This window comes from Xenopus tropicalis, chromosome 5, assembly GCF_000004195.4.
Source record: "Xenopus tropicalis strain Nigerian chromosome 5, UCB_Xtro_10.0, whole genome shotgun sequence".
Taxonomy (NCBI): domain Eukaryota; kingdom Metazoa; phylum Chordata; class Amphibia; order Anura; family Pipidae; genus Xenopus; species Xenopus tropicalis.
The window spans coordinates 95,011,114-95,038,110 of record NC_030681.2 but is presented as its reverse complement, the minus strand read 5'-3'; the positions used below and the strand labels follow the sequence as shown (position 1 = coordinate 95,038,110).

The 26,997-nt window shown below is 38.9% G+C and overlaps 1 protein-coding gene across 4 annotated transcripts in view; it reads right to left on the bottom strand.

Annotated features, from left to right (window-relative positions):
• khdrbs2 (KH domain containing, RNA binding, signal transduction associated 2) overlaps positions 1 to 26,997 on the bottom strand; it is a 122,767-nt gene that overhangs the window by 52,670 nt on the left and 43,100 nt on the right. For all 4 annotated transcript variants that reach the window (XR_001924529.2, XM_031901772.1, NM_001078747.1 and 1 more), the window contains 1 exon segment: positions 4,623 to 4,739. Coding sequence is in view for 3 of the 4 variants with exons in the window: in XM_031901772.1 (XP_031757632.1) it covers positions 4,623 to 4,739 (117 nt within the window). In the remaining variant the exon portion in view is untranslated.

Below are 26,997 nucleotides of genomic sequence, written 5' to 3'. Positions count from 1 at the left end.
TCAGAAAGCAGTGTTACTGTGTATGGAGGCCCACTAAATCACCTGTCACACACTGTTGTGAAGTGTTGGGTTCAGAAAGTAAAATGTATTCATCTAGGAAAAATGTCTTCACTTTCAGATACTGTAATTTGACATAAGGAAAATTCCCACTCTGCAATACTTTTGCATTCTCTTGCATGACCTGATGCAAGGATAGAACAACCTATAATAACCCAGTCTTCTGTATGCAATAAAACAGAGCTATGGGAAAACAACAGATCATGAAAATCACATAATTATTTTTGTGAAAAAGTTATATATGGAGCAAACTTTATCTAGATATTTGACTCACAGTGTTATTTGTTTTAAAAAGAACCTTATCACACCTAATTCCCTTAAGATGAAGGATGAAATAATACACTGTGGTGCTTTGCTTGATGTTAGAACAATGTTTGCTATATCTTTATTTGTTATTGTTAGTGTTCCTTAAAGGAAAACTATACCGTATGTAATTTTTATTTCCAAATTACACTGTAATTCACTCTGTTGTTCAAAATTATATTTTTGAACCAATAAATGCATTTTTATTAGCTGTAATATTAGTGTGTAGGCAGCCATCTCAGTGCATTGTTCCTGAGTCTGAGCTTTCAGAAGGAGCCATCACTACACATTAGAACTGATTTCAGATAACCTATTGTTTTTTCTACTCCCATGTAACTGGACTGGTGCTATTCTGATATCTAGCAAGTTTAGCAATTCAGGTGTCAGGTAGCTGCTATCTTGATACCTTCCTATTGTTCCGCTGATCGGCTGCTGGGGGGGGGGGGGGAAGGGAGGGGGATGATATTACTCTAACTTGCAGCTCAGCAGTAAAGAGAGACTGGAGTTTATCAGTGCACACGTCACATGGCTGTGGAATAGAATATGGCTAGCACAATTTGAAATTTCAAAAATAAATATAAAAAAATCTGTTTGCTCTTTTAAAAAATGGATTTGCTGGATTCTGCTGAAGAAGCTCTAATAACTGATGCCTTTTGAAAAAACATGTTTTCCTGTGACAGTATTTCTTTAACCAACAGATAGTTTATATTATATTAAGTGGCTTATTACAGAGTCTTACCAAACTGGAATATATATATATGTGTGTGTGTGATGTGTAAATATAGCCCTTTTGTACCTTGAGCCACCATTTTGTGATAGTCTGTGTGCTCCCTCAGAGATCACCTAACTTGGTTTGTGTGTGAACACCATGTTTCATATGAACCCAGAGGTTCTTAAAATGGCATTGTTTGGGGGGTATAGTTTCCTTTAAAATCATTCCATGTTAATAACAGCCATGTTTATAGTGAGGGAAAACATTACCCACTAAACTGAACTGGAAAATAAACATATTTTAAATCAGACTGAGATTTTAAATCACCCAAAATAAATAAATTTGTGCCTATCACATTCCCACACGCTATGGTCAGTTTTATCATGTGCCAATTAACCTTCCTGCATATTTTTAGAATGTGGGAGGGAACTACACAAATATATACATGCATTTGCAATGATTAGGGGGGCCATTTAGTAATGGTCTGGGTCTGGGGTTTTTTTTAGTGCTAAAATCCGCCAAAATAAGTCACGACTTTTCCAAGAATTACTATGTGAAAAACTGTGACAATTCAGAATCCTAAAATACTCCATCTAATACTTGATCAGATCAGACATCCCCCCTAACAACTGGAAGATCTTTCTTTGCTTCAAATCTTTAGAGGTTTTTGGATTTTTTGATGCTGACTTTGTGTGACAATGCGAAAAAGTCAGTTATTGTGCATGAAGTAAAAAAAGTTGCCGTTTTCCATAACTTTTTTCCCATATGTGTTTTATCAGTTCAGTTTTTTGCTAAATGTCAGACACTCGTGGAAATGGGTTTATTAACATTTTTTTAAAATAGCGAAAAAAATTAGAGTTTTAGTAAAAAATCTGTCTTCACGTGTCACTTGAGACACAGAAGATAGGAAAATAAAATGTAAGTGAACAGATAAACTGCTTGCATAGTTTTTCTAAATGCAGTCTTAAATCAGTATGACCTTGAAAACATAAAAGAACCAATGAGGTTAAAGCATTAAAATGTATTATAATAGGTATTATCATGCAGTTTATAAACATTTTAAGAAATGTTTTCTCGCACTAGATTTTATTTTTATGAAAAGCTTAAAGAAATCAATTATCCTGAGGAATAAAAAGTAAGGAAATGAAGGACAAGTCAAGAAAAGATAAAATAACAGTATTAAGCCAACCATGTTGCTAAAGCGTTTGATACAGTACCTCACAGAAGGTTAATGATCAAATTAAGGAATATTGGCCTAGAACATAATATTTGTAATTGGATAGAGAACTGGCTGAAGGATAGAGTACAAAGAGTGGTTGTAAATGGAACATTTTCTAATTGGACCAGTGTGGTTAGTGGAGTACCGCAGGGGTCAGTCCTTGGGCCGTTGCTGTTTAACTTGTTTATTAATGACCTGGAGGTGGGCATAGACAGTATTGTTTCTATTTTTGCTGATGACACTAAATTGTGCAAAACTATAAGTTCCATGCAGGATGCTGCCGCTTTGCAGAGCGATTTGACAAAATTAGATAACTGGGCAGCAAACTGGAAAATGAGGTTCAATGTTGATAAGTGCAAAGTTATGCACTTTGGTAGAAATAATATAAACGCAAACTATCTACTGAATGGTAGTGTGTTGGGGGTTTCCTTAATGGAGAAGGATCTAGGGGTTTTTGTTGATAACAAGTTGTCTAATTCCAGGCAGTGTCATTCTGTGGCTACTAAAGCAAATAAAGTGCTGTCTTGTATAAAAAAGGGCATTGACTCAAGGGATGAGAACATAATTTTGCCCCTTTATAGGTCCCTGGTAAGGCCTCACCTTGAGTATGCAGTGCAGTTTTGGGCTCCAGTCCTTAAGAAGGATATTAATGAGCTGGAGAGAGTGCAGAGACGTGCAACTAAACTGGTTAAGGGGATGGAAGATTTAAACTATGAGGTTAGACTGTCGAGGTTGGGGTTGTTTTCTCTGGAAAAGAGGCGCTTGCGAGGGGACATGATTACTCTGTACAAGTACATTAGAGGGGATTATAGGCAGTTGGGGGATGTTCTTTTTTCCCATAAAAACAATCAACGCACCAGAGGTCACCCCTTTAGATTAGAGGAACGGAGCTTCCATTTGAAGCAGCGTAGGTGGTTTTTCACGGTGAGGGCAGTGAGGTTATGGAATGCCCTTCCTAGTGATGTGGTAATGGCAGATTCTGTTAATGCCTTTAAGAGGGGCCTGGATGAGTTCTTGATCAATCAGAATATCCAAGGCTATTGTGATACTAATATCTACAGTTAGTACTAGTGGTTGTATTTATAGTTTATGTATGTGAGTATAGATTGGTAGGTGTGGGTTAGGTGTGCTGGGTTTACTTGGATGGGTTGAACTTGATGGACACAGGTCTTTTTTCAACCCTATGTAACTATGTAACTATGTAACTATGTAACTATGTTCCTAGATGTGTCAGTGATACAATGAATCAGTGACACTGCCGAATACAGTTCTGCTTGTGATGCAAATAAAGCAAACACGCAGTATTGCATTAGCACAAAGAAAATGTATGATTTTGTCCTTGGTGAAAAAAAGGAAGGATTTTGTTTGTCACTGTTCAATAGAAAATTGCAGTCTCAGAGAAACTTCATACTGTTGCAAAATAATATAAAAGAGTAGAGATCTTGGGCCAACTACTTTGCATTCAACTTAAATAACAGATACATTTTTTTTAGCTCAACGTATCAAGCAAATACATTGAAACGGTTGAATTTAAACTATTTACACAGCTTTTTTCATTTAACACATTAACTTGCCAATATGAGACAAGGAAGCTGGACGATTTTTACATATTACAACATCCATATTACATATTATGCACATATTCATTATGATACATAAGCTAACAATTAAAATAGGAGAAATTGCTTCTTATTGATTTCTCTATAATCTTAATAAATGTAATAAAGTTTCAGACTTTACTTCCCTTAAAACATTGCAATAATTAACATTAGGACCTAACTTTTCACAATATCTGGGTACAGCTCTTCATAACGGCCTATGCATTGCATCTATATATGACTACTTTAACTTAAGTATCAAGGGAACATTGCCACAGGCTAGATGCTGGCAGCTAAGTCAGTGTAAATCAAAAACAGCTTCCAGCGGAGTTTCAACAACAATTTCATGTGTTTCATGTGTTGTCGCCCGTTCTCCTTTCCTTTTTTTTCCCTTTCCTTTCTTTTCCTTTTACATTCCTGCACTCCTGTATCTTGAATAGTTTTTCACTATTCTTTTATGTTTTTCTATAGACCTTCCCAGGGTACATAACAAAGCAAACATTATGCTGTTAGTGACAGCACTGGCCAGTCCATCTATATAGCCATATTCTTACAGGGCTTAAATGATTACTTTTCAGGATTTGGGAGTTACAAATCAGGATTACATTACCAATGAGAGGCCCAAAGCTTTATCTGAATGACCTTACCTGCAAATGATCACTTTATATACCCTATAATGCCTGTTAATAAATCATTTATCTAATATATTGTATTTATCATAAAAAAATGATACCTTGATTTTGTCTCTCATTGAGCCTTTTCCTAAGATTGACATTTTTGCTCCAGTTTCTTCTTGTAACCTCTTCAGCGAGTTGCCTCTCGGGCCAAGCAACTTCCCCACAAAATTAAACTATAAAAATAAAATATCTTTAAATTAGGCTGAAATTTGACAATGGTTACAGCAATTATATTATAAATAGCTAAAATATCATTACCCCAAGCTAAACATTGCATGCTGAATACCTTTATGAGTACATACCAAATAAAGTTTTAATATTTTTCAGTGGTGAAGCTAAACCCACTTTCATAATAGGTACAAAGCACACAGATAAAAAAAAAATACTTTAAGTATAATAATGAGATGACAACATGGCTATTCTCTATTTATGATCATGTTACTATAGCCACCCATTTACATCTCATGACAAGGTTTTCTATTTGAAACCAAGCAAAAGTCTAATTATATTATAATACCCAAAAGGTACAAGGCCAGTGCAGTTCAATCTCCAACTCACCCCTTCCCATTTATTTTTGGTACATGGTATACAGACATGCATTGTGAATATTGTACAGTGGATCTTTATTACAAGTCACATATTTTTCACTGCTGTCCATTTTACAGCAAAAGACATCCAGGCTGGATATGTAATAACATGGATTGGGAGAGGCAAAGTTTGACTGTGTGATGGGGTGGATCCCTCACAGGTTCAGTAATGCCTGCATTCTTTTTGGCCTCTTCCTGCTACTTTTTCCAATATTTAATGGGGTTACTGGAGCCCCAAGTCTTCCCTCCTAAGTTCCAACTTTTCATGTAAATGTACCTGTAATCTTTCATTCACCCAGTAATAAATGTGGATGGTGACCACACACCCCACTACTGGTGAACTAAAATGATATAATGAGGATGTTGAATGTATATTCTGGTTATGGGTAAAGGTCAGCAATTCGGTTTTTGTTATTTATTTAGTATCCTAGATATTTACGAAACTATGGATGAAGTGAACTGAAAATGGCTGTAAACCAGACTAAAGGGTCTGAATAAAATAATTAATAGAAGAAAAGACAAACATACAAAATATACTAGGATTAATTACATTTTAGCAAAATAACCCACAAGTAATCACTCATAAATGTGTTCTGGCTTTGCTAAGTACAGGAAAATATATAGTAGCTTGCTAGGAACTGGTGCTGTTTTGTTAGTAAAAGGAGCCTGCTCCTGATGCTGAATTCAATAATTTAAAAATATAATAGCATTCCACTCACACTGTATAGGTGATTGATATAGTGCATCACAGCACTTTAAGATTATGTGATGGGAGTAACAAATACAGTTTGAACACAGCTAGAATGATTAGCTCAACATGATTATCTGACTTGCCTTTGGTCAGGTATGCATTTTATTGAATATAATATAGGGGATCTTTATAATAGAGAGTTTTTAGAATTATTGATTCTTTGGACAAGTGACAGATTTTTATAGTCTGTTAAAAGCTTTCCTAGATAATGCAGTGCGTTTATGAAGGCAGCTTACACTCATTTCATACTTCTAAAGCTAAGCACCCTTTGGTCTTCTGGATTGCCACACATAATATGGTTTTATAACTGACTTGCTGGTGCGAAGTCTCGTTGAGCTCACTGAACTAACACAGTTCACTGTTTTTTTAAATGGTTGCTACTTGTCACGGTCTATCTTCTCTTTTTTGGATTTAATCTATATTTGTATGCATAAAAAAACAATAACCAATCTTACCAAGTATTTTCAGTTAGGAGATGGAGTTCATAATCTATTTATTTGAAATATCTAAAATATTTTCATCTTGACCTTTATGTAGCAGAACCTTCACTGCTTAAATTCCACTGCATATCCTAAATACCCATTTACAATTATATTATAAAGCCATTTAGCACACTTCTCCCTCTGCTTACATAAATATTGTTTAAAAACGGCAAACTAAGTATTTTCCTTCATTTGAGGAAAATGTGCTTTTTCCCCTCTGCAAATCTGTCAGTTCCACATAAGCAAAGGAACAAACATACTGTATCCTTCCTTTAGAAGCACTTGCTGGTATTCTCTGATAATCACAAGAGTATTTACCACAGACGTATCTGAACTTTAGACAACACAGACATGGACATTTTTTAAATATGCTTTCTGGTGCTGCAGGATAGAAGTGAATGCTCTACTGTGGATGGAATTGGATAACTGTCAGATAAATCTATAGTGTTAATTCCAGGGGAGAGTGCTGAATAGCCATAAGATGTAATGCCCTCATGAGCAGGCACTGTAACAAACACAAGCATTGTTTTAATATGGTTGCAAGCATGCATTTATCTAATTCTGTAATTTAAACTCTTTTTCTACTTACTATATCTAGAGTGACCCTGAATAGCTAGATTAATGAACGGCATAACCAGAAAGACAAGATACCAATTTTTTTAATAATTTCCATAATGGAAGTTAATATGATTTTAATGTATCTTTTTACCATGATATGAGAGCTTCTCTCATTTAAAATGTCCTTCGAATTGACAAGATGTCCTTAAAAGTGCATTGTTGTAGTTTACAGAGAATGATGCAGTGGTCTCTCTCTATATATAAGAAAAAAAAAATATACAGTGGTGTGAAAAACTATTTGCCCCCTTCCTGATTTCTTATTCTTTTGCATGTTTGTCACACTTAAATGTTTCTGCTCATCAAAAACCGTTAACTATTAGTCAAAGATAACATAATTGAACACAAAATGCAGTTTTTAAATGAAGGTTTACGTTATTAAGGGAGAAAAAAAACTCCAAATCTACATGGCCCTGTGTGAAAAAGTGATTGCCCCCCTTGTTAAAAAATAACTTAACTGTGGTTTATCAATTTCAATTTTCAATTTCAATATCAATTTCTGTAGTCACCCCCAGGCCTGATTACTGCCACACCTGTTTCAATCAAGAAATCACTTAAATAGGAGCTACCTGACACAGAGAAGTAGCCCAAAAGCACCTCAAAAGCTACACATCATGCCAAGATCCAAAGAAATTGAGGAACAAATGAGAACAAAAGTAATTGAGATCTATCAGTCTGGTAAAGGTTATAAAGCCATTTCTAAAGCTTTGGGACTCCAGCGAACCACAGTGAGAGCCATTATCCACAAATGGCAAAAACATGGAACAGTGGTGAACCTTCCCAGGAGTGGCCGGCCGACCAAAATTACCCCAAGAGCGCAGAGACAACTCATCCGAGAGGCCACAAAAGACCCCAGGACAACATCTAAAGAACTGCAGGCCTCACTTGCCTCAATTAAGGTCAGTGTTCACGACTCCACCATAAGAAAGAGACTGGGCAAAAACGGCCTGCATGGCAGATTTCCAAGGCGCAAACCACTTTTAAGCAAAAAGAACATTATGGCTCATCTCAATTTTGCTAAAAAACATCTCAATGATTGCCAAGACTTTTGGGAAAATATCTTGTGGACCGACGAGACAAAAGTTGAACTTTTTGGAAGGTGCATGTCCCGTTACATCTGGCGTAAAAGTAACACAGCATTTCAGAAAAAGAACATCATACCAACAGTAAAATATGGTGGCGGTAGTGTGATGGTCTTGGGTTGTTTTGCTGCTTCAGGACCTGGAAGGCTTGCTGTGATAGATGGAACCATGAATTCTACTGTCTACCAAAAAATCCTGAAGGAGAATGTCCGGCCATCTGTACGTCAACTCAAGCTGAAGCGATCTTGGGTGCTGCAGCAGGACAATGACCCAAAACAAACCAGCAAATCCACCTCTGAATGGCTGAAGAAAAACAAAATGAAGACTTTGGAGTGGCCTAGTCAAAGTCCTGACCTGAATCCTATTGAGATGTTGTGGCATGACCTTAAAAAGGCTGAATTACAACAATTCTGCAAAGATGAGTGGGCCAAAATTCCTCCAGAGCGCTGTAAAAGACTCGTTGCAAGTTATCGCAAACACTTGATTGCAGTTATTGCTGCTAAGGGTGGCCCAACCAGTTATTAGGTTCAGGGGGCAATTACTTTTTCACACAGGGCCATGTAGGTTTGGATTTTTTTTCTCCCTAAATAATAAAAACCCTCATTTAAAAACTGCATTTTGTGTTTACTTGTGTTATCTTTGACTAATAGTTAAATGTGTTTGATGATCAGAAACATTTTGTGTGACAAACATGCAAAAGAATAAGAAATCAGGAAGGGGGCAAATAGTTTTTCACACCACTGTATATATATATAAGGTGGTGTGGATAACCAATGTAAGTCTGATTTATATCTATACTTCTGGAGCTGACGTATATGAGATGTAATCTTTAGTTTTTGTTTCATAAAGCTCCTCCCATTTATGGGTTCTTCACTGGATGTTATGAAGTGCATGTAAAATAATAAAACAGCATTTCAAAACGCAGGAATATTGACAATGTCTTTGTTTACGTAAGAGTAGATTTAACAGTGTTTCAAAAACTTTTTTGTTTTTGGAAAATAAAGAAAACACAGGTTATGGTTTGTGCTTTGAGAACAGCAGGGTATTACCTGATGAGTGAGTCACATAACTCTCTAGAGAGACATTAAACAAAGGCAACATCGGAGGAGATTTGGTAAAATATGAGTTCAGCACATAAAGGTGAGCGAGAATAAAGTGGAACTAAGCAGGAGAGAGCAATCCACAGCACACTTCTGTTTAATTATTTATACACCAGCTAGGAACAATAGCAAAGGGAAAAAGATATCCTAAAATAAAGAGAATACAAAGAACACAATATCATATCATTAATTGAAAAATCACACAGTGTGTCTTCTAAAAGTATGCTCCAAACAATATACAAAGGTCTAGAAAGATGATGGTATCAATGCTTAGATGTCAAGGTTGAAGAATGACAAAGTCAAACCTTTGCAATAGTTATTCTGTACTGGTTCCAAGATAAAAAAAATCCCAACACTGCTGTAGATTGTACCAGTCATTTGTATTTACTGGCAAATGTGACTTAATAGCTGTATAATGTATAATGCTGTAAAATATGATAAAGTTGAATTTGTTCATGGCATTTGTATGACAATATTATAATGTCCATTATTATAGAAGCTTCAATGGTTAATGTACGTAAATTTCAGTCTGCTCTGGTTGTCACTCACTATATCAGAATAGTAAGTGAATAAAATACAATTTATCATCCATGTGTCTGCAAATAATAAATAGCTTTATTCTCATTTAACTGATTATTTTAAAAGAATATCATTATCAGCACAGGAAAGGTTTGTTTACCGCAATAACAGTTAGGCAATGAAATTTCCTGCCAAGAGAGGTGGTAAGTATTCATTTTGCTTTGAAATGTGTTGTAAGCCTTTCTTGTTTAGAAAAAGGTTCTAATGAAAAAGACAACATAGTACTGGAAGAAATGAAAAAAGAAGGAAAGGATAGAAGGAACCCCTTGCCCCAAACTGGGGGATTTAAATTGGCACAAGATATTTATAAGGAGATTAGTTCAAAGTGCAAATCACTGTGTAATTGCTTTTAATACAAACCTATGCATACCTGTGTGCTCAAGGGCCTGGGGGCAAAGATTTGTGCTACATAGTGAATAGTGTGATTGAACATGTACTGCATCAGCTGAAATGTGAAGCAGGACTTCCATGTCCCCGAGTTTCGGTCTGCTTCAACCAACACAACACAGGCCAACAAATTGGTGCAAATCTGTGCAAGCACTAGGTACAAAGCATTTTAATGAGTGCAATTGTGTTCCCGTTATTGTGTTTAAAATTTTCCATTGAACAGTATTGTTATCACTGTACAGTAATAGGGCAATTATACACAGGTTCTGTGATCCATTGTCCTTGGAGGTGAGAAGATTCAATGCGGAGTAAAATGCAAAATAAACATTACTAGAAAAAACATGATAATATGGTTTTTGTAAAAAAATACACATGCCGATTTCCACTGAAAAATTCTCAAAAGTATGTTTTAATGCATAGGATCTGAGACATATCAAAATCTATAACAACAAACAACCTGCTGACACGTGGAGTATCAACTTTCTTACTATAGGTGGTTGCCAAAATGGCGTAATAGCATTTTGTTGTACGCCATTACATTGTGTCATTATGCAAACGTGGCCAAATTATGTAAGCTCACGTGCCACATCAAGGCCCCTCATTGTATGTGAGTCCCACACTGCTTATTAACATTTTTAGCCAAAGTATGGTACTAACACCTCATTTTTTGTAAAAATTATTTTTAAAGGCAAACTGAGCGCTGCCAATCTTTCTCTTTCTTTTTGTGTACAAATAATGACTTTTTATTGTTTATAGCAGCTGGTCAACTCCAGAATGTGGGTTAGACTGAGCACTGGCACAAGGGTGTTTCTAGAAGCTGGTCAACACTACAGCGTGGGTTAGACCGAGTGCTGGCAACCTTTTTCTGTTTTTCTTGTACAAATTTTAGGCAAATATTGCTTCTAGCTGCTAAGTAACCTTTAAAATAAGGAACTACTTTCAGGTGTATGTTAATGAATTGGGGCTTAAAAGCTCCCTTGCTTTCTCACTAGAGCGTCTGAGCTAAGGGTATGTGCAACATGGTCTTACTACTCAGTCACATTGTATGCTGGGGGACTAGATATTAATTGCATCATAGACTTATAATGTTAATAAGCAGTGTAGGACTCACGTACAATGAGGGGCCTTGACGTGGCACGTGAGCTTACATATTTTGCCCAAAGTGTGGTACTAACGCCTCTAACGCTTATTTTTAAAGGCAAACTGAGCACTGGCAATCTTTCTCTTTCTTTAAGTGGATTTTTAAGCCTGCCTCCTTTAATACCCTGTGCTGGATCAATGTGAAATTGCCTTGACCAGGCATACTAAGTATCCTGTCCAATTATGCTATAAGTTGTTCTTGCCCTGTCTTTGTCCGCCCATTCTCTGACTCCCCAGATCTAACCATTCGCCTGTTATCTGGATTTCTGCTGCTTGCCCTGGCTATCTGCCTGTCTCATGAACTCTATTTGCTTGCTGCCTGCCCTGACCCATGCCCACACCTTTAAAGCTTGGTTCCTGTTAATGTCTGGTTACTGTTTACTCAGCACACCGGCTCCTATTGGCTAATTCTGTGTGTAATTTTGACAGAATGATACAGCCAGGGCCGCCATCAGGGGGGCACAGGGGGTACTGTTGTGCCGGGCCCGGACAATATCCTCACTTTAAAGGGGGCCCGTTCGTGACAGTTTTTTTTTTAGCTCGGGCCCCCTTTAAAGAACTCCGGGCCCTGGCTGTCATTGGTGGCCAGTGGGAAATTTGATTGGTTGCGCCCCGTGCGTCCATACGCACGGGGCGCAACCATATGAAAGGTGCAGATCAGCGGAGGGCCGGGCACAGATCGCGAGGACGCAGAAGAGGAAGGTGAGCTGGAGGAAGCCGCATGGGAGCTGGAGGGAGTCGCTGGGTGTGGGGCGGGGGACTGGACGAAGTCACTCTGGGGGAGCTGGAGGAAGGCGCTGGGAGGGAGCTGGAGAGAGTCGCTGGGTGTGGGGGGGAGCTGGAGGAAGTAGCTGTTGGGGGGGTCGAGGAAGTTGCTGGGGGGGCTGGAGGAAGCTGATGTTGTGGGGGGGGCTGGAGGAAGTTGCTGGGGGGGCTGGAGGATGCCGCTGTTGGGGGGGAGCTGGAGGAAGTAGCTGTTGGGGGGGGCTCGAGGAAGTTGCTGGGGGGGCTTGAGGAAGCCGCTGTTGGGGGGGAGCTCGAGGAAGTTGCTGGGGGGGCTGGAGGCAGTCGCTGGTGGGAAGGGAGCTGAAGGAAGTCGCTGGTGGGGGGGGCTGTGCAGATGTTGGGGGGAGCTTGGGCACATATCAAGAGGGGGGAACCGCAGGAAGCCACTGGGGGGGAGCTGGAGGATGCTGGTGGGAGCAGGGGGGGAGCCGGAGGATGCTTGGGCAGGTGGGAGCTGGAGGATGCTGAGGGGGAGGAACTGGAGGACAAGGGAGGGGGGTTAACTGGAGGATGCTGGGGAGATGCTGGCTAGTAAAGTTTTAGGGGGCCCCGGGCTACCACTGTTTTAGGGGGCCCTGGCTACCAATGTCTGTGTGTCCTTTTTACTAATGGGAGGGGCCATTGAGGGGCAGGACGTGGGTGGAGGGGGGCCCAGAAAATTTTCTTGTGATGGGCCCTGTGATTTCTGATGGCAGCCCTGGATACAGCCCAGGGTATAGGAGGAAGAAGGCTTGAATATCTACTTAACTGGGCTATTGTCTGAATATGGATCACAGTGCCAGCTGGGGAATACAGCCATAAAGAAAAGTCATTGTTATTAACCACCAGAGCAAAACCACACTGCCTCCTGAGGCTCAACCTGAGTCCCTGGTTCTAGACCAGGGAGTTCCTAATAAAGAGTAATCAAAATGCTGTTTCCCTTTATATTTTATATTCCTTTGTTTTCTTTCAAGTTTTTTCACAATCAATAGCACATTAAAAAAAAATTCCAAATAGAAAAAGTTGATTGCATACTAAGTCACAGCAAAAATGTAATTTTTAAATATTTGACTGCTTATAAACCCCAAAAATAGCTTTTATGTTGGAAATACAGATCCTATAGGTTTTTTTTTTTATTTGGTAAATCTCTAAACTTAAAGTCCCGGGAAACTTAAATCAGTTTTTTAAATAGTGAAAAAAGTTATATAAATAATAAATTTGACCCTAACAAATGATATTAGCGAAAGTTTTGATATAATTTAAAAATGGTAGTTCTGAAATTGAGTTCTAGTACAAAAAGTGATTTCTATGCTGTTGAAAAGAGAAAGCTGAAAACCAAATACCGGGTTTCAGTTTCCGATAAAAATTCTGCACAGCCATTTTCTCCGACTTCATGCCATCACAGCACTGAAAACGTTAATGCTGTGTAGATGAGCAGCAGAGAAAGTCAATTTATATTGGCCATTAAGAGACTAGTTTTTCAGAATACCCCTGCTGAGCCAAGAAAGATCAATCAAAACCACTGTCATCAGGCCTGAAGGAGCAGATAACTGTAAGGAGAATCCCAGTACTTAATAAAACTTTGCTCAAGCAAATGCTTAAGCTGAAAATTCTAAATATAGAAGTGAATTACACGATTGATCTTTAGTCTTTCCCAAAAATGGAATTCATTAGCAATATATTCAGTTTTTTTTCCTCTAACAACTATTTTTATCTTACTGGGCACAGGAAATGATTGGTGTATCTTGCCTGAAAAATGAGACATTATTGATATTCCTGAGATTTAAGAAGCACTTTGCTTGATGCTTCTGTTAATTATGAGTCCCGAAAGTGCTCATTACATAAACTGTTCATTTATTTTGCACTTTAATTGAAGGTTATGTCCCCTAATTGTGCACAAGCTACAAAATAGCCTGCAGATAAAGGTCAAGACTTACTTAAACCAGAAATATTCAGTGGACATTTTAATAGGATAATATTAACAACTATACACTAATAAATGAAAAACATGAACTTGTTATATACCGTATACTTGTGAATATGTGAAAGTATCCTACAGAAATATTAAGCAGTGAATAATATTTTGACATAAAAAAGCATTATTATTATACTGAGTCAGGAAACTATTAATAAATGCATATTTTTGTCTATTGACAAAAATAGGTTCAAATATATTATATATATTATCAAATCTTACAATGTTCATAAGTCTGCCCATGTGGCATGCAGCTTGCATTACCTTGTAAAATTCCTTGTTATGACTTGCCTTGCCAAACCCCATTCAGTCATAAAACCTTCAGCAAAATTAACCCCCACAAACTTAGGACAACAAAAGGTGGCCTTTGGCCATAAGAAAAACTAAGAACCTTACTTTATTACTTCTTCTCAGCAGGGTCACATGTTTTGCTACTGAGGTCTGCCAGGTTGGTATAGGGACTTATATTAAACCTGCTGCTAAAGACTACTGTACCCTGTGCCTTTGGCTTGGAGTGTCACACCTTTCCCATTTTAAAGATGGTGACCACAATATCTAAGACTGCAGAAACAGAGATGCTGTGCAGATTAAGCATGTATTAATGTGAGGTTTTACACTAGCCTCCAGGAAGTGCAGTCGAACAGTAACCCCTTGCAACAAATTGTTCAAAGCCACAGCAATTCATTTTTAAAGTATTTTGCAATAAACAATAACACATCTTTAAACTGGATTATAAATTACAATAACTTGGGTGTTGATTAATGTTACAAAAAGACACAACTGTAGAGGGTAATGTAAATGAAGGATACCAGGGATATCACAAAGATCATATGTATTTAATATAGGAACAACACAGCAAATATAAAGAAATTCTTCATTATTCACATCAGTCATTGCCCCAGTGGAGCTTACAAACTGTGGTCCGTGCCACATTCACAATACTATGGTCAATGCTTTCTATCATATGCCAATTAATCTGCCTGTATGTTTAAGGAATGTGGGAAGGAAAGGAGCAACAGGGGGAAGCCCACACACAGTAAGAACAAACTTCTTGCAGAGTGCCCAGGACAGGATCAGACTCCAGTGCTGCAAGGAAGCTCTGATAACTACTGAGGAACCACACAAATAATGTATAGGCTGTCTTCACATAAGATTCCATGTTTCAGGATTCAAACACATCTGCAAAAATATGTTCATGCCTCTAACCATTTCCAAATATGTCATTTAGAAAGACCTAGCACATTTAGTCAGCTTCATACATCTGAACTACAATTTGTTACAAAGAATATCCATTTATTTTTGACTATTGTTAAAATGTTATATTTCTACACCTTTAAAACTTCTCAAGATACTTCTTATGAAATATAAATATCTAGTTCAGGTCACAGGCTTTGGATAAATTGCTGCTTTGCTGTCTACATTTTTCATAAATGCCTTCTTGTAAAATGAAGGTACGGAAACTGCACAACGGAACAATTTTTAAAAGGGATAAAAATATCCCTTGGGAATAAATAAAACAGATGTTATTGCAGAAAAAGGTCAATGGGAAAGGCAGAACTATCAAATATAAGAACTAGAAATGAAAATTAGGAGCAATAAATAGTCACACAAATACAAAAAGATTTTAACATTTACTTAAAGATAAAAGGACTAAGCAAAACGAGTAAATACTGCTAAATATTATTTAGTTACAATATCCAATTCTTAACACCCAACTTGAAGGCAAATTCCTTATTTTAGACTTAATAGCAAAAGTAAACCTTTATGTGATGACTAACCCCTTCTATACTATTACGTTAGATTTGCAGAAATCTGTCACAGGTACAGGAAGCAGTGTCAGACTGACAGGGGACACAACCAATAGGAGTTAATTCTGCTGCCAGTGCTATGTGTGACATCATATAAGGAAGTAAAAATGCGACCCCACCCCCAGAACAGGGTCGATGTGGAAGTGAAGGATTAACAGAGAGATGATTCTGAGGCGAATATCTCTTCAGCTGCTTAATTTTTGTTAACAATGTATATTGCAAAGATGGTTCTATTAATGTGAACTGTTAGATTTGTGAATGGTGTACACAGGTGAACAACCCCTTTAAGCCAAGCCAAGCCAAGCCAGGCTCCCTACCCTCATAAACACAACAAAGGGAGTTCACCATTTGATTTTGGATGGTGTACTTTTTATTTATAATTTTTTTTATTTGTGTTTCATTGTTTACATTGCAAATAATTCACTCTACCAATTAAAATGTTATTCTTCAACCAAGTGACCCAAGTCACACAATACATCAGGGGTCCTCAAAGTTTTTAAACAGGGGGCCAGTTCATAGTCCCTCAGACTGTTGGGGGGCCGAACTATAGTTATTCTTCAAACTACAGCCCCCCCCTGCAACCTCACCAATGGCAACTACCTGTCTGCCTCAGCGTGGTCCTCGGCCCCAGCGCGTTATTAGTGTCGCCCGGTGGGACGCGGTGCCGTGGTCAAGAACCATGCTGAGGCTGACAGGTAGTAACCAGGGGTGAAGACGCATCTGTGTGGCTCTGGTTCACAAGTACATGCATAGGCACACAATTCAGCAGCTGGAGGATGGCAGGTGTTATGGTTTATCATTCCACTTTTATTATCTACTTCTCCCTTCTCTCTCTCTCTCTTCTCCTGTACCTTTGTACAACCCTTATACCACCCATCACGAGCACTGAAAATCATTGTATTGCTTAAGTAAGTGCACCTTATTTTTCAAAGTGATGCACTTTGTCACCGTTTTTTTACACAGCATAATAAATAGGCCCCCCTCAATGTTTTCCTGCTTCCACCTGGCTGTGTCATGTTGTACTGAATGTTTGTGGATGCTATTATCCTATTTTTGAGCATAAAGGACTCCTAGTAGTTGTGAAAGCAGGCCTAATGTTACGCCCCAATGAGTGTTGCTTTGATTTAGTGAATTGTATTTATTTGTGTGTGTAATAAAGTGCATAAACATTGTGCCTTTTTCCTAAATAGACCCCAAGCGTTGTGAATAAAAAAAATAGTGGTCCCTTGTCTGTGGGGTAGCTGTAGCAGGTTGTATTTTACATAATCGGCTGAATAGGATTGCATACCCCCCAACTCAAAGCGGGACAGTCCCGCTTTCTATAGCGCATTCCGCTGTCCCGGATAGTTCGCTGAATGATTACGGAAATGCGGGACATTCATAGAACGATCCGCAACAGCAGGATGAGAGGGCTTAAGCTGAGCGCTCTGACTCCTTGCGCTGCTTTTCTTCTTATGTGGCTCCTTCTCTGGCGGTTCCAGGCCCTTTTATAAGGTTGCGCCCGTGCATAATGACGTCACACGTACACACGGGGCACAACCTTATAAAAGGGCCTGGGACCGCCGGAGAAGGAGCCACATAAGGAGAGAAGCAGCGCAAGGAGTCGGAGTTCGTATGGGGGGGCTCTGTGTATGGGGGGGCTCTGTGTATAGGGGGGGCTCTGTGTATAAAGGGTACTGTGTATGGGGGGCTCTGTGTATAAAAGGGTACTGTGTATGGGGGGGCTCTGTGTTGGGGGGCACTGTGTATGGGGGGGGCTCTGTGTATGAAGGGCACTGTGTATGGGGGCTCTGTGTATGAAGGGTACTGTGTATGGGGGGCACACTGTATGGGGGGCACTGTGTATAAAGGGCACTGTGTATGGGGGCACACTGTATGGGGGGCACTGTGTATAAAGTGTACTGTGTATGGGGGCACTGTGTATGGGGGGCTCTGTGTATGAGTCTCCCCTGTGTGGGGGGGCAAAACTGGTACATAGTTATAACTCACTTATAACTGACTGCCTTTTCTCTATATTTGTATTTTATATGTAGGAGTTGCTATTTTGTTTTCCTTAGGTAGTACAGTATGAGGGTATAGCACATTTGCATCTGATCCCGCCATTTCAACTATATAAAAGGAGTATTTTTAGAAAAAAATGGGGTGTGTTAATTGGGGCGTGGCCACAAAAGTGGGCATGGTCAAAAAAATTTGCCAAATATTTTTTTCCCTCTTTTCGGTTTTCAAATGTTGGGAGGTATGGGATTGTGAAAAAAGTCAAGAATGCATCACTACTGGCTGCAGGTTTAACTATATTGAATGTTTTACAAAAAGTTTTGAGATTCTATTCAGTTGATCAGCCCTAGCCTTAGCTCTCCACACTTCTTCGCCCTATAGCGGAGGAGGTTGTTTGTGGTTTTCTAAGCGATCCTGCCCCCTGTCTTTTTGTTGTGCCGCTCTGAACACCCCAAATTTCCCATTGGCTTCGACAGGGAAGATTTTCAAACTGCTCTCACGCTTACAGCTTTAATTACACCCCCCAAACTTGAATAACATAATCATGGGGTCACCAAATGAAATAGTGACATTTGTTAGATTACCCAAAGTGGGAGGAGCTTACAGATTTGAGGCTACACTCCCCAAACTTGAATCACATAGTCATGGGGTCAGCCTGAATGAAAATATGATGATTGCTGTATGCCCAAAAGATGCCCATCAGATTTTACCTATTGACTTGGTGGAAATTCAACCTGCTGCCATTCTCACAGTAATAACACCAGGGTCCCCAAACTTTGCAGAGTTAGGCACCAGGTAACTGTGGATCAAGGTTAGAAAAAGTGGGCGAAGCCACCAATGGCCAATCAAATTATACCTTTTGACTGTCAATAGGGAAATTCAACCTGCTGCCATTTTCACAGTATTAACACCAGGGTCCCCAAACTTTTAACAGTTGGTCACTAGGGACTGCAGTTTTAATTTTGAAAAAGTGGGTGGAGCCACCAACAGCCAATCAGATTTCACCTATTGAATTTTATTGGTTTGATGCCAGTTCAGTCACTGGGTGACTATGTACTCCAGTCATAGCCAATCATATTTCTTTCATTGTTATCAGTGGGGAAATTTTAATGTTTAATTTTAATGTTTAATGGCAGGGTGCCCAAACTTCCGTGGTTCAAAGTGTGGTGGGGCCACCAACAGCCAATCAGATTTTACCTATTGATTTTCAATGGGGAAATTTAATCTGCTGCCATTCTCAATAGGGGTCACTAGGGGACTGCATTTTTAGGTTTTAAAAAGTGAGTGGAGCCACCAACTGCCAATCAGACTTTGCTTATTGAATTTTTTTGGTTGAAATTTAAAATTCTGCTTTTCTCACACTCTATTTATGTCAGGGTTCCCAAACTTTGCACAGTCAGTCACTGGCTGACTACGTATTCAGGGTTAGAAAAAGTGAGCGGAGCCACCAACAGCCAATCCATTTCCACCCATTAAATTTCATTGGTTTATATTTAAATTGATGCCATTATTTATGTATTAATTCCAGGGTTGTTAAACTTTGCCATGTTAGTCACTGGGTATTTGCCGTTCAAAGGTACAAAAAATGGGCGGAGCCAACAGGCAATCACATTTCACCTATTTACTTTCAATGGTGAAGTGTAAAATTCTGCCAGTCTCACAATTTTTATGCCTGAGTCCCCAAACTTTGCAAAGTTTGTACCTGGGGGACTGCAGTTCAAAATAAGGAAAAGTGGGTTGGGCCACTAACAGCAAACCACAATTTACCTATTGACTTTTACTGGTTTAAATTTAAACTGCTGTTGTTCTTTAACTATTAATCCTAGGGTCCCTAATCTTAGTCACTGGGTGTCACTTCAGTGGGGAAATTTAAATTGCTGCCATTCAGACACTATTAAAACCAGGGTCCCTGAACTTTGCACAGTGGTTTTTAGTATATAACTGTGGTCCAAGGTTAGAAAATGTGGGCGGAGCAAACAACAGATCAGATTTCATTCAGTGACTTCACGTTTTTCAAACCAACATGGAGTTTGTTCTCAAACTTCCCTTCCTAGTTCCAGTTATTGCTTTGTTGGCACAGACTGTCTTTAGTTGTTTGGCAGATCGAACAGGCTATGCTGAGTAAAAACTAGAAGGCAACATTTGAGGGGGGGGGGGAAACGACAGAAGGGTCCTCCCCAAACACTTGTGTTTGGTCCAGCAAAGAATCCGGGTGTCACAGCAGGAGTCCTCGAACTTTTTAAACAGGGGGCTTGTTCTTGGTCCCTCAGAGTGTTGGGGGGGCCGAACTATAGTTAGTCCCCCACTGTAACCTCACCCCTGGCTATTACCTGTCTGCCTCAGCGTGGTCCTCGGCCCCAGCGTGTCATTAGCGTTGCCGTGAGGCAGACAGGTAGTAACCAGGGGTGAGGATGCATCGGGGGCCGGGTAAATGACCATGGGGGGCCGTAGTTTGAGGACCCCTGTAATACATAGTTTCTGGGCTGTCAGAAATCATTTCCTCTCATTGTATTTAATGTATTTGGAACTAAAGTTCTCACTGCTTCTCACTGTATTTAATGTATTTGGGGCTCAAGTTCCCACTGCTACTCCCTGTATTTAATGTATTTGTGGTTCCACTACCCAATGTCTCTCACTTTAATGTTTTTTTTGCCCTTCTTCTACCCCTTACTGTATAATGTATTAAGACTCAGTGTATTTTAGCTGGAGAGAAATGCCTAAAGTCACCCTAAATTATTGGAAGGCAGCATAGGCACTTTTGCCTGTTTACCCACTCACTAAAATTCAGGACAGTTCCAGCAGTGCTATCAGCCTATGGAGGCGCTAACGGTTCAGACAGCTGAATCCTCCAGCAGAGTTGTCAGAGAGCTGCTATCGTGTTACTTGCCCATTGTTCAAATTGGAAAAGAATGATAATATATTTTGGCATCAGTCATTAACTTCCATCAGACAAAAGTCTGAACTTGAACAGCCCCAGTTAGAAAAAAACATTCTTGTAATTTATGTTTATTATTTAAGACCACAATCAGCGCTTATGACAAGCTCTCTCCAGGAGCATTCTGCCCAAACAGGAAGTTGACACTGAACTGGTTACTGTGCATGCCCACCCTCTCCTGTTTCATTTGCATTTTATTGATCTGGTTGGCTGAATATTGCCAGCCAATGGTATCAAAGATATGAAAATGAAGTAGGAGAGGGAAGGCATGTACAATAACCAGTTCAGTGCAAACCTTTTTTTGGCTTTTTTTTGGCCTACTGAGAGAGCAGAAATTTGAGAGATTGAAGAGAGCTGAAGAGCTTAGCAGCGCTGATCCTGGTCTGTATCTTCAAAACTACATATTTTAAATAATAAAGATGGTTTATAAAAATGTTCTTTCTCAAAGGGCCTGTTCAAATTCAGACTATGGTCTGAAGGTCAACATCCCCTTTAACTGATGCATTTTGAAAAAAATGTTTTCAGGTGACTGTTCCTTTAAAAATAGTTAATAGTTTAAAAAATAGCTCTAAATTTAATATGATTAGCACAGAACAATAAAGTAATTTAAAACTCTGTGTAACTTGTTGGTGCAATATAAATAAATGATGATGATGATGATGATGAAGTAAGTAAAAAAGTTTACCAACAACTGCATAATGGTACCAGCCACAGCAACAACCCCTTTACCTGAAAAAGTGAAATCATTCTTCACATTTCAGAGAAAAAAGTTTCAACCATTTCATCAATACCTTCCATTTCACCTTACACATACTGCAATGCCAACTTACTTTCAAAGTAAAGGTAATCAATGTGGGTGTCTGATTTCAAATGTAAGCCTACATAGACAATATGAAAACAGATGCAAGACCTCAGGGGAAATGTTGCAAACAAAAATAATTCTTGGGAAAAAACTGAGCCACAATATGCTATACATAGAAAAATTTGTGCAAAATAATTTTTATTTTTTTTTTGCCAAAAAATAAGGAATAAAAAAAAAAGTATTCTTAAAACTAAGGGGGCACATAAATTGCCTTGAATTGCCTTGTGTATTTCCCTGAATCTGACTCTATTTAAAAAATATATCAATGGGTTTATTATGGTCAAGTTGGATTAAAGAAATTAAGGTAAGAAGGTAAGGGTAGAATAGATTTTTTACGTAAAAAATTTTAGTGTTACTTTTCCTTTAAAATATATTTTTGTGAATAAATATGTTCATCGATAAATACATTTTATTAATTTACAATTTCAAACTCCCATTTATCTACCTTATTAGAACTAGCTAGATGAAACATGTGATTGATTTAAGTTAATCATAGTTCTTGAAAACTGTGCTATCAAAATCACAAATATTTATTCACAACACAAACAACAATGGGCAAATCAATCAATTATGAATCAAAGGGAAACTTGCATCCTGCGATAGCGATGTGTAGGCCTTTCCACTGGCGACTTCTTTTGTTTCTGGTGGAAAGGCATTTCGGAGCGGTTAGACCCCCACGGTAGCAGAGATCTATCGTGGGCAACTAACTTGTTACATGCATTCCTAGGTTATTATACGGCTTGCATTTCAGGGCCAGAACTAGGGGTAGGCAGAAGAGGCACCTGCCTAGAGAGCTACGATTGTGGGGCGCCAGGCAGAAGCCTCCCCTGCCTACTTCTAGTCTGCGCTCCCTTGTCATTGCCTTGCCTTGTGGCTTGTCATTATGCGGTGGGGGTAATGACCCTTCCCCTACGAGCACTGGACGGAAATGCACATGCGTGGCGAAGGGAGGTGGGGAGGGGGGAGGTGCAGAGGAGAGGTGGCCAACCAGGTTGCCTAGGGTGCCCGGTTGGCTTGGCCCACCCCTGTTGCATTTAATTTAAAAAAAGACAAGAAAATAGGTGAAAATATTAAAATAGACATGATACAACTAATAATAAATTTGAACAGCACTCTAATTCTCTTGAACCATCTAAAGTTGAATATGTAGTTAAATAAATAAAAATACATTTGTTTGTATAAATTAAATTTATCAATACCATCCATTATGTCAGCATTTTTAATGTAAATGTGACAGTTGTTTTCAGATGACCAACTAATTCTTATAAAAAATATGCCTGTATTTAGTTGGCCACAAGAGCAAGAAATCTTAGACATGTTATTATTGTTATTATCCAATCAGACAGAAATACTCAAAGATTATAATACAGCATACAAATATTCTTAGATTACCAGATTTCCCAAGTGAACTCTAGGGACAAGAAGGTCATGTCTACTTTTGGCCACTAACCCCATTGCTATACACCCACCCACAACTCATATTGTAATCTTTATATATTTTCCTAGAACAGCGTCAAAATAATTTTATACAGTAAAACTCTGATGTTACATACCCTGATTTTAACGTTTTTCCTCATTTTATACCTTTTTTTTTTATTGTGGTCCCACCAATATATATTACATGATAAAGTACCTTGATTTTCACCATTTTTTTCTGGTCCCGTGAAAAATGTAAAATTGGGGGTTCGACTGTACATATTCCTTCCTTTAGCAACTAAAAAACAGGCAGAGGAATTTTGAAAAATGTGGGAGAAGAGAAAGGTGACAGAAGATTACGCTATACTTCATCCTCTAGTGCAGTGCTGTCCAACTTCTGTGGTACCGAGGGCTGGAATTTTTCCGACCTACATGGTGGAGGGCTGATAATGGGAGCCAGTTTTGACCACTCCCCTTTTTGAAACCACACCCACTTGAAACCACACCCGTGTTATGACATGACCATACCCATATTAATGGTTGTAGTACAGCAAAAACCTGTCTTACTCTGCCTTCCATACCCTGCCTGTATGTGCCATACTCTGCCTGCCCTATGCTGCCTGTGTGTGCCATACTCTGCCTGCCCTACCCTGCCTGTGTGGCAGCATACAGTGACACAATGCTGGCACTGCTCCTACAGTCTGCACAATAACTATATATTAAAAAACCTTTTAATTGCAGTACCACCTCAGTATATGTTCTTTCTGTGGTGTGCAGGGATTATTTGTGGGTTTCTACTGCTCCTACAGTCTGAGGTGTGAACAGGGGAACAATGAGGGTGATTACAGTCTGAGCCTGAGGTGTGAACAATGCAGAGGGTGAACAATACAGAGATTAAAAGGTGTGAACAACACGGGATTACATTTTTAAACAATACAGAGGGTTTACAACCTGAATCTGAGGTGGGAACCATGCAGGGGGGGCAGTTAATCACAGTACTGATACCATTTAAAGCTTACACAAGAGTAAGCCATCAAAGCAGCCAGACAGGTGGGGGGGCCACACAGAGGGGGGTCCGCGGGCCGCCAGTTGGACAGCACTGCTATAGTGAAATAGCAACAATTTATGGGGGGGGGGTAGAGCTCTTTTTCTATGATGGCAGCTGGGGACAGCTTTCAGAGGCAGGAATGCTTGCCGGGGTCAGTTTTCCACAGGGGCAGGAAATCTGAAATGGGGTCAGTGATTGCCAGTGACTTTAAAATCTACTATATAAGGTATTTTAAAAAGGTGGAAATATAGGTTAAAGTATGCTGCAAAATGTAAGCATCATTCTAGCTTTGACCCCCTACTGTTCTGTTAAACAACATATAATCTTTTTCTGTTCATGTACCTATTTTTGTCTTTCTTTCTTAGCATTATTTCAATTATCTTGTGTGTGTTTGCCACTCTCTATGAGGCAAGCTCACACACTCAGAAGAATGGTTTTAATCTTGTTTTCAGCTGCACTGATAATGAAAACCTACAATTTAATTAAAATACTCCAGACTTGTTTCTAAGGCTGTAACACTATATCAACAAATATATTTCACAGGGCTTTGCTTTTCTAAATTAAAAAAACTTCCAGCTTTTAAATGAGCCTTAGAAATGTATAGGTTTGAATTAAAATGCTATTCATGGGATTCAGCATTATGTTTGTGTAAATTACTTTTTGAAAAAAAAGGAATATGGTTAATTTCAAATGTTTATTAATATGCTGAACCTCATTAACTAACATATTATAAGTGCTAATTTTGGCACAAAACCATCATTTCAGGTCCAGCCACAATTTAATATAACATTAGTCGCCAGCCTGTCATATTTTCAAAAAAGCAGGCATCTAACATTTAGCAGCTAGGCATCAGTCAGTCAGTCCCAGACAGCAACAAGAGGTCTTCTGCACTCACCCATTATCAATATATATAGGAAATGAAGACATTCTGTGCATCAAGCAACCAAGCAATACCCTCTCCTTTAAGATAAACAGGGATTTTTTGTCCATAATGTCCTACAGTATATATATTGATAATGAGTGCAGAGGAACTTTTGTTGCTGTCTGAATGAATTTTGTGGTCATAGCCTTATTTGCACCCCACCTAATTGTTTAAAGTGTGGTGGAGGACACAACTTTCCTTTGTTTGCTATATTGTATAAAGGAGCAGTGGCCAGCTCCACATTGTAGCTCCCACCCTTCCCAGCTACAATCAGGTTTAGTAACTGTGAAAAAGTAGCTGCTACTAGCTACCCTAACAAGTCTTGAGGCAATTAGGACTGTGGTCCTGCTGGATGATGGAACAGAAAAGGGGGTATGCGTCTTCTTGCTTTGGTGAGTATGTGTTACAACTTTTATAGTATGTGAAAATAGATATACAGTAAAAGGATGTTGAGAACAGCTGTGGATTCTGATTGATGCGTTTCTAAATAAATAAAGAACCTGCTACAGTTCATCAAAAGGAAATTTAATTGCTATTTATTCATTTGTTTAAGATTTTCAGGGGAATATTCATCAAATAGTAAAAATAGAGTTTGGCACCCTTTGATAAATATGGCCCAAAAATCCAATAAAGTTGACTAAAGAGAGTGGGAGTTACCCTCTGATGAACTTGGTGGACACAATTTTTACTCTTTTATAAATATGCCCTTGATTGAAGGTCTAAATTATATTGCAATACAGCATATTTTGTGCTATTTGTGTATGCATGATTGCACATGTTTTACGGCACTGTTTTAGAATATTTTTCTTTGAGATGGAGTTGCAACTGTTCATGCTACTTAAATAGTCAGACACCAGAAATTAAACATTGTCTTTGCATGCTATTTATAATTTCACCATAAAAGTATTTGCTTAATTCTTTTACAAATTGATTAAGATGTGCTACACAATGGACAAGCCGGCTAGTTGTAGCCCCAGGTGCAAACTGAACCCTCAGCCAGGGTAAAACAATATCCAGGATAAAATGAAAAAACAGCAGCACTCCGGAAATGTTGTAGAAAAAAGTGACTTTACTTAAGTGCACAAGGCAACGTTCCGGGCTTCAACCCAGCCCTTTATCAAGTCTAAACATACAAATACAATCAAGTGTTATATACCCACAGGAAAGGGAGGGACCATCACTCCAGCCCTCCACCAGTGATTTAGCTGCTGGGAAGGAAATAAGTGATGTTTTATCACCCACGGTAGCCAAGATTTATTGCGTGTAACAAAATGCCCCATGTATCATTGCCCTAAGGCTGGACATGGAGCCTGTAGTTGACAGCAATGATAAGCAAAAGGCATTCTGTGGTGCCCTAGCAGTTAGTTATTGTATTATGTTTACAATTTACTTGTTTGTTTATGTTTCCATGCATACATTGTTATGTTACCAGCTAGTCGCCAAAGGCATATATTACAAGGAGTACATTTCCTTTGACTGTAAATCCTCCTATTCCTCTTTCTTACGTGTGAGTTAAATTCCTCCTTTACTGTTCCAGCTCTGTGTGTGTGGGGAGTTGCTTCACAGGTTGGGAGAAGAAATTCCTTTTGACCTTCAACATTTGACTATCCACCTTGAATAAAGAACTTTTGTGGACTCCAAGGCGCAGAATTATCAAAATGTGAGCTTAGAGTGTAAAAAGCTCACCCATGTTCTATTCATTCCTATGGAATTTTTAGAACTCTAAATTTGATAAATATGCTTCTTAAAATGCCATAGGAATAAATAGAACAATAGAGCAAAGATTGCCCGTAACAGTTGTTACCAGCTCTATTCAGCCCAGGCAGAAAAGTTTAGCAGAACTTCAGCCTCTATCATAGCACTTGGAGTCAGAATACAATCGCTGAGCAGCATGTATTTACTGTAACTAGTGTTTTTGTCTATCTAAATAGCCACACACCCAGGTCGGACTGGGGGGTGAAGGGCCCACCGGGGCCCGCGCC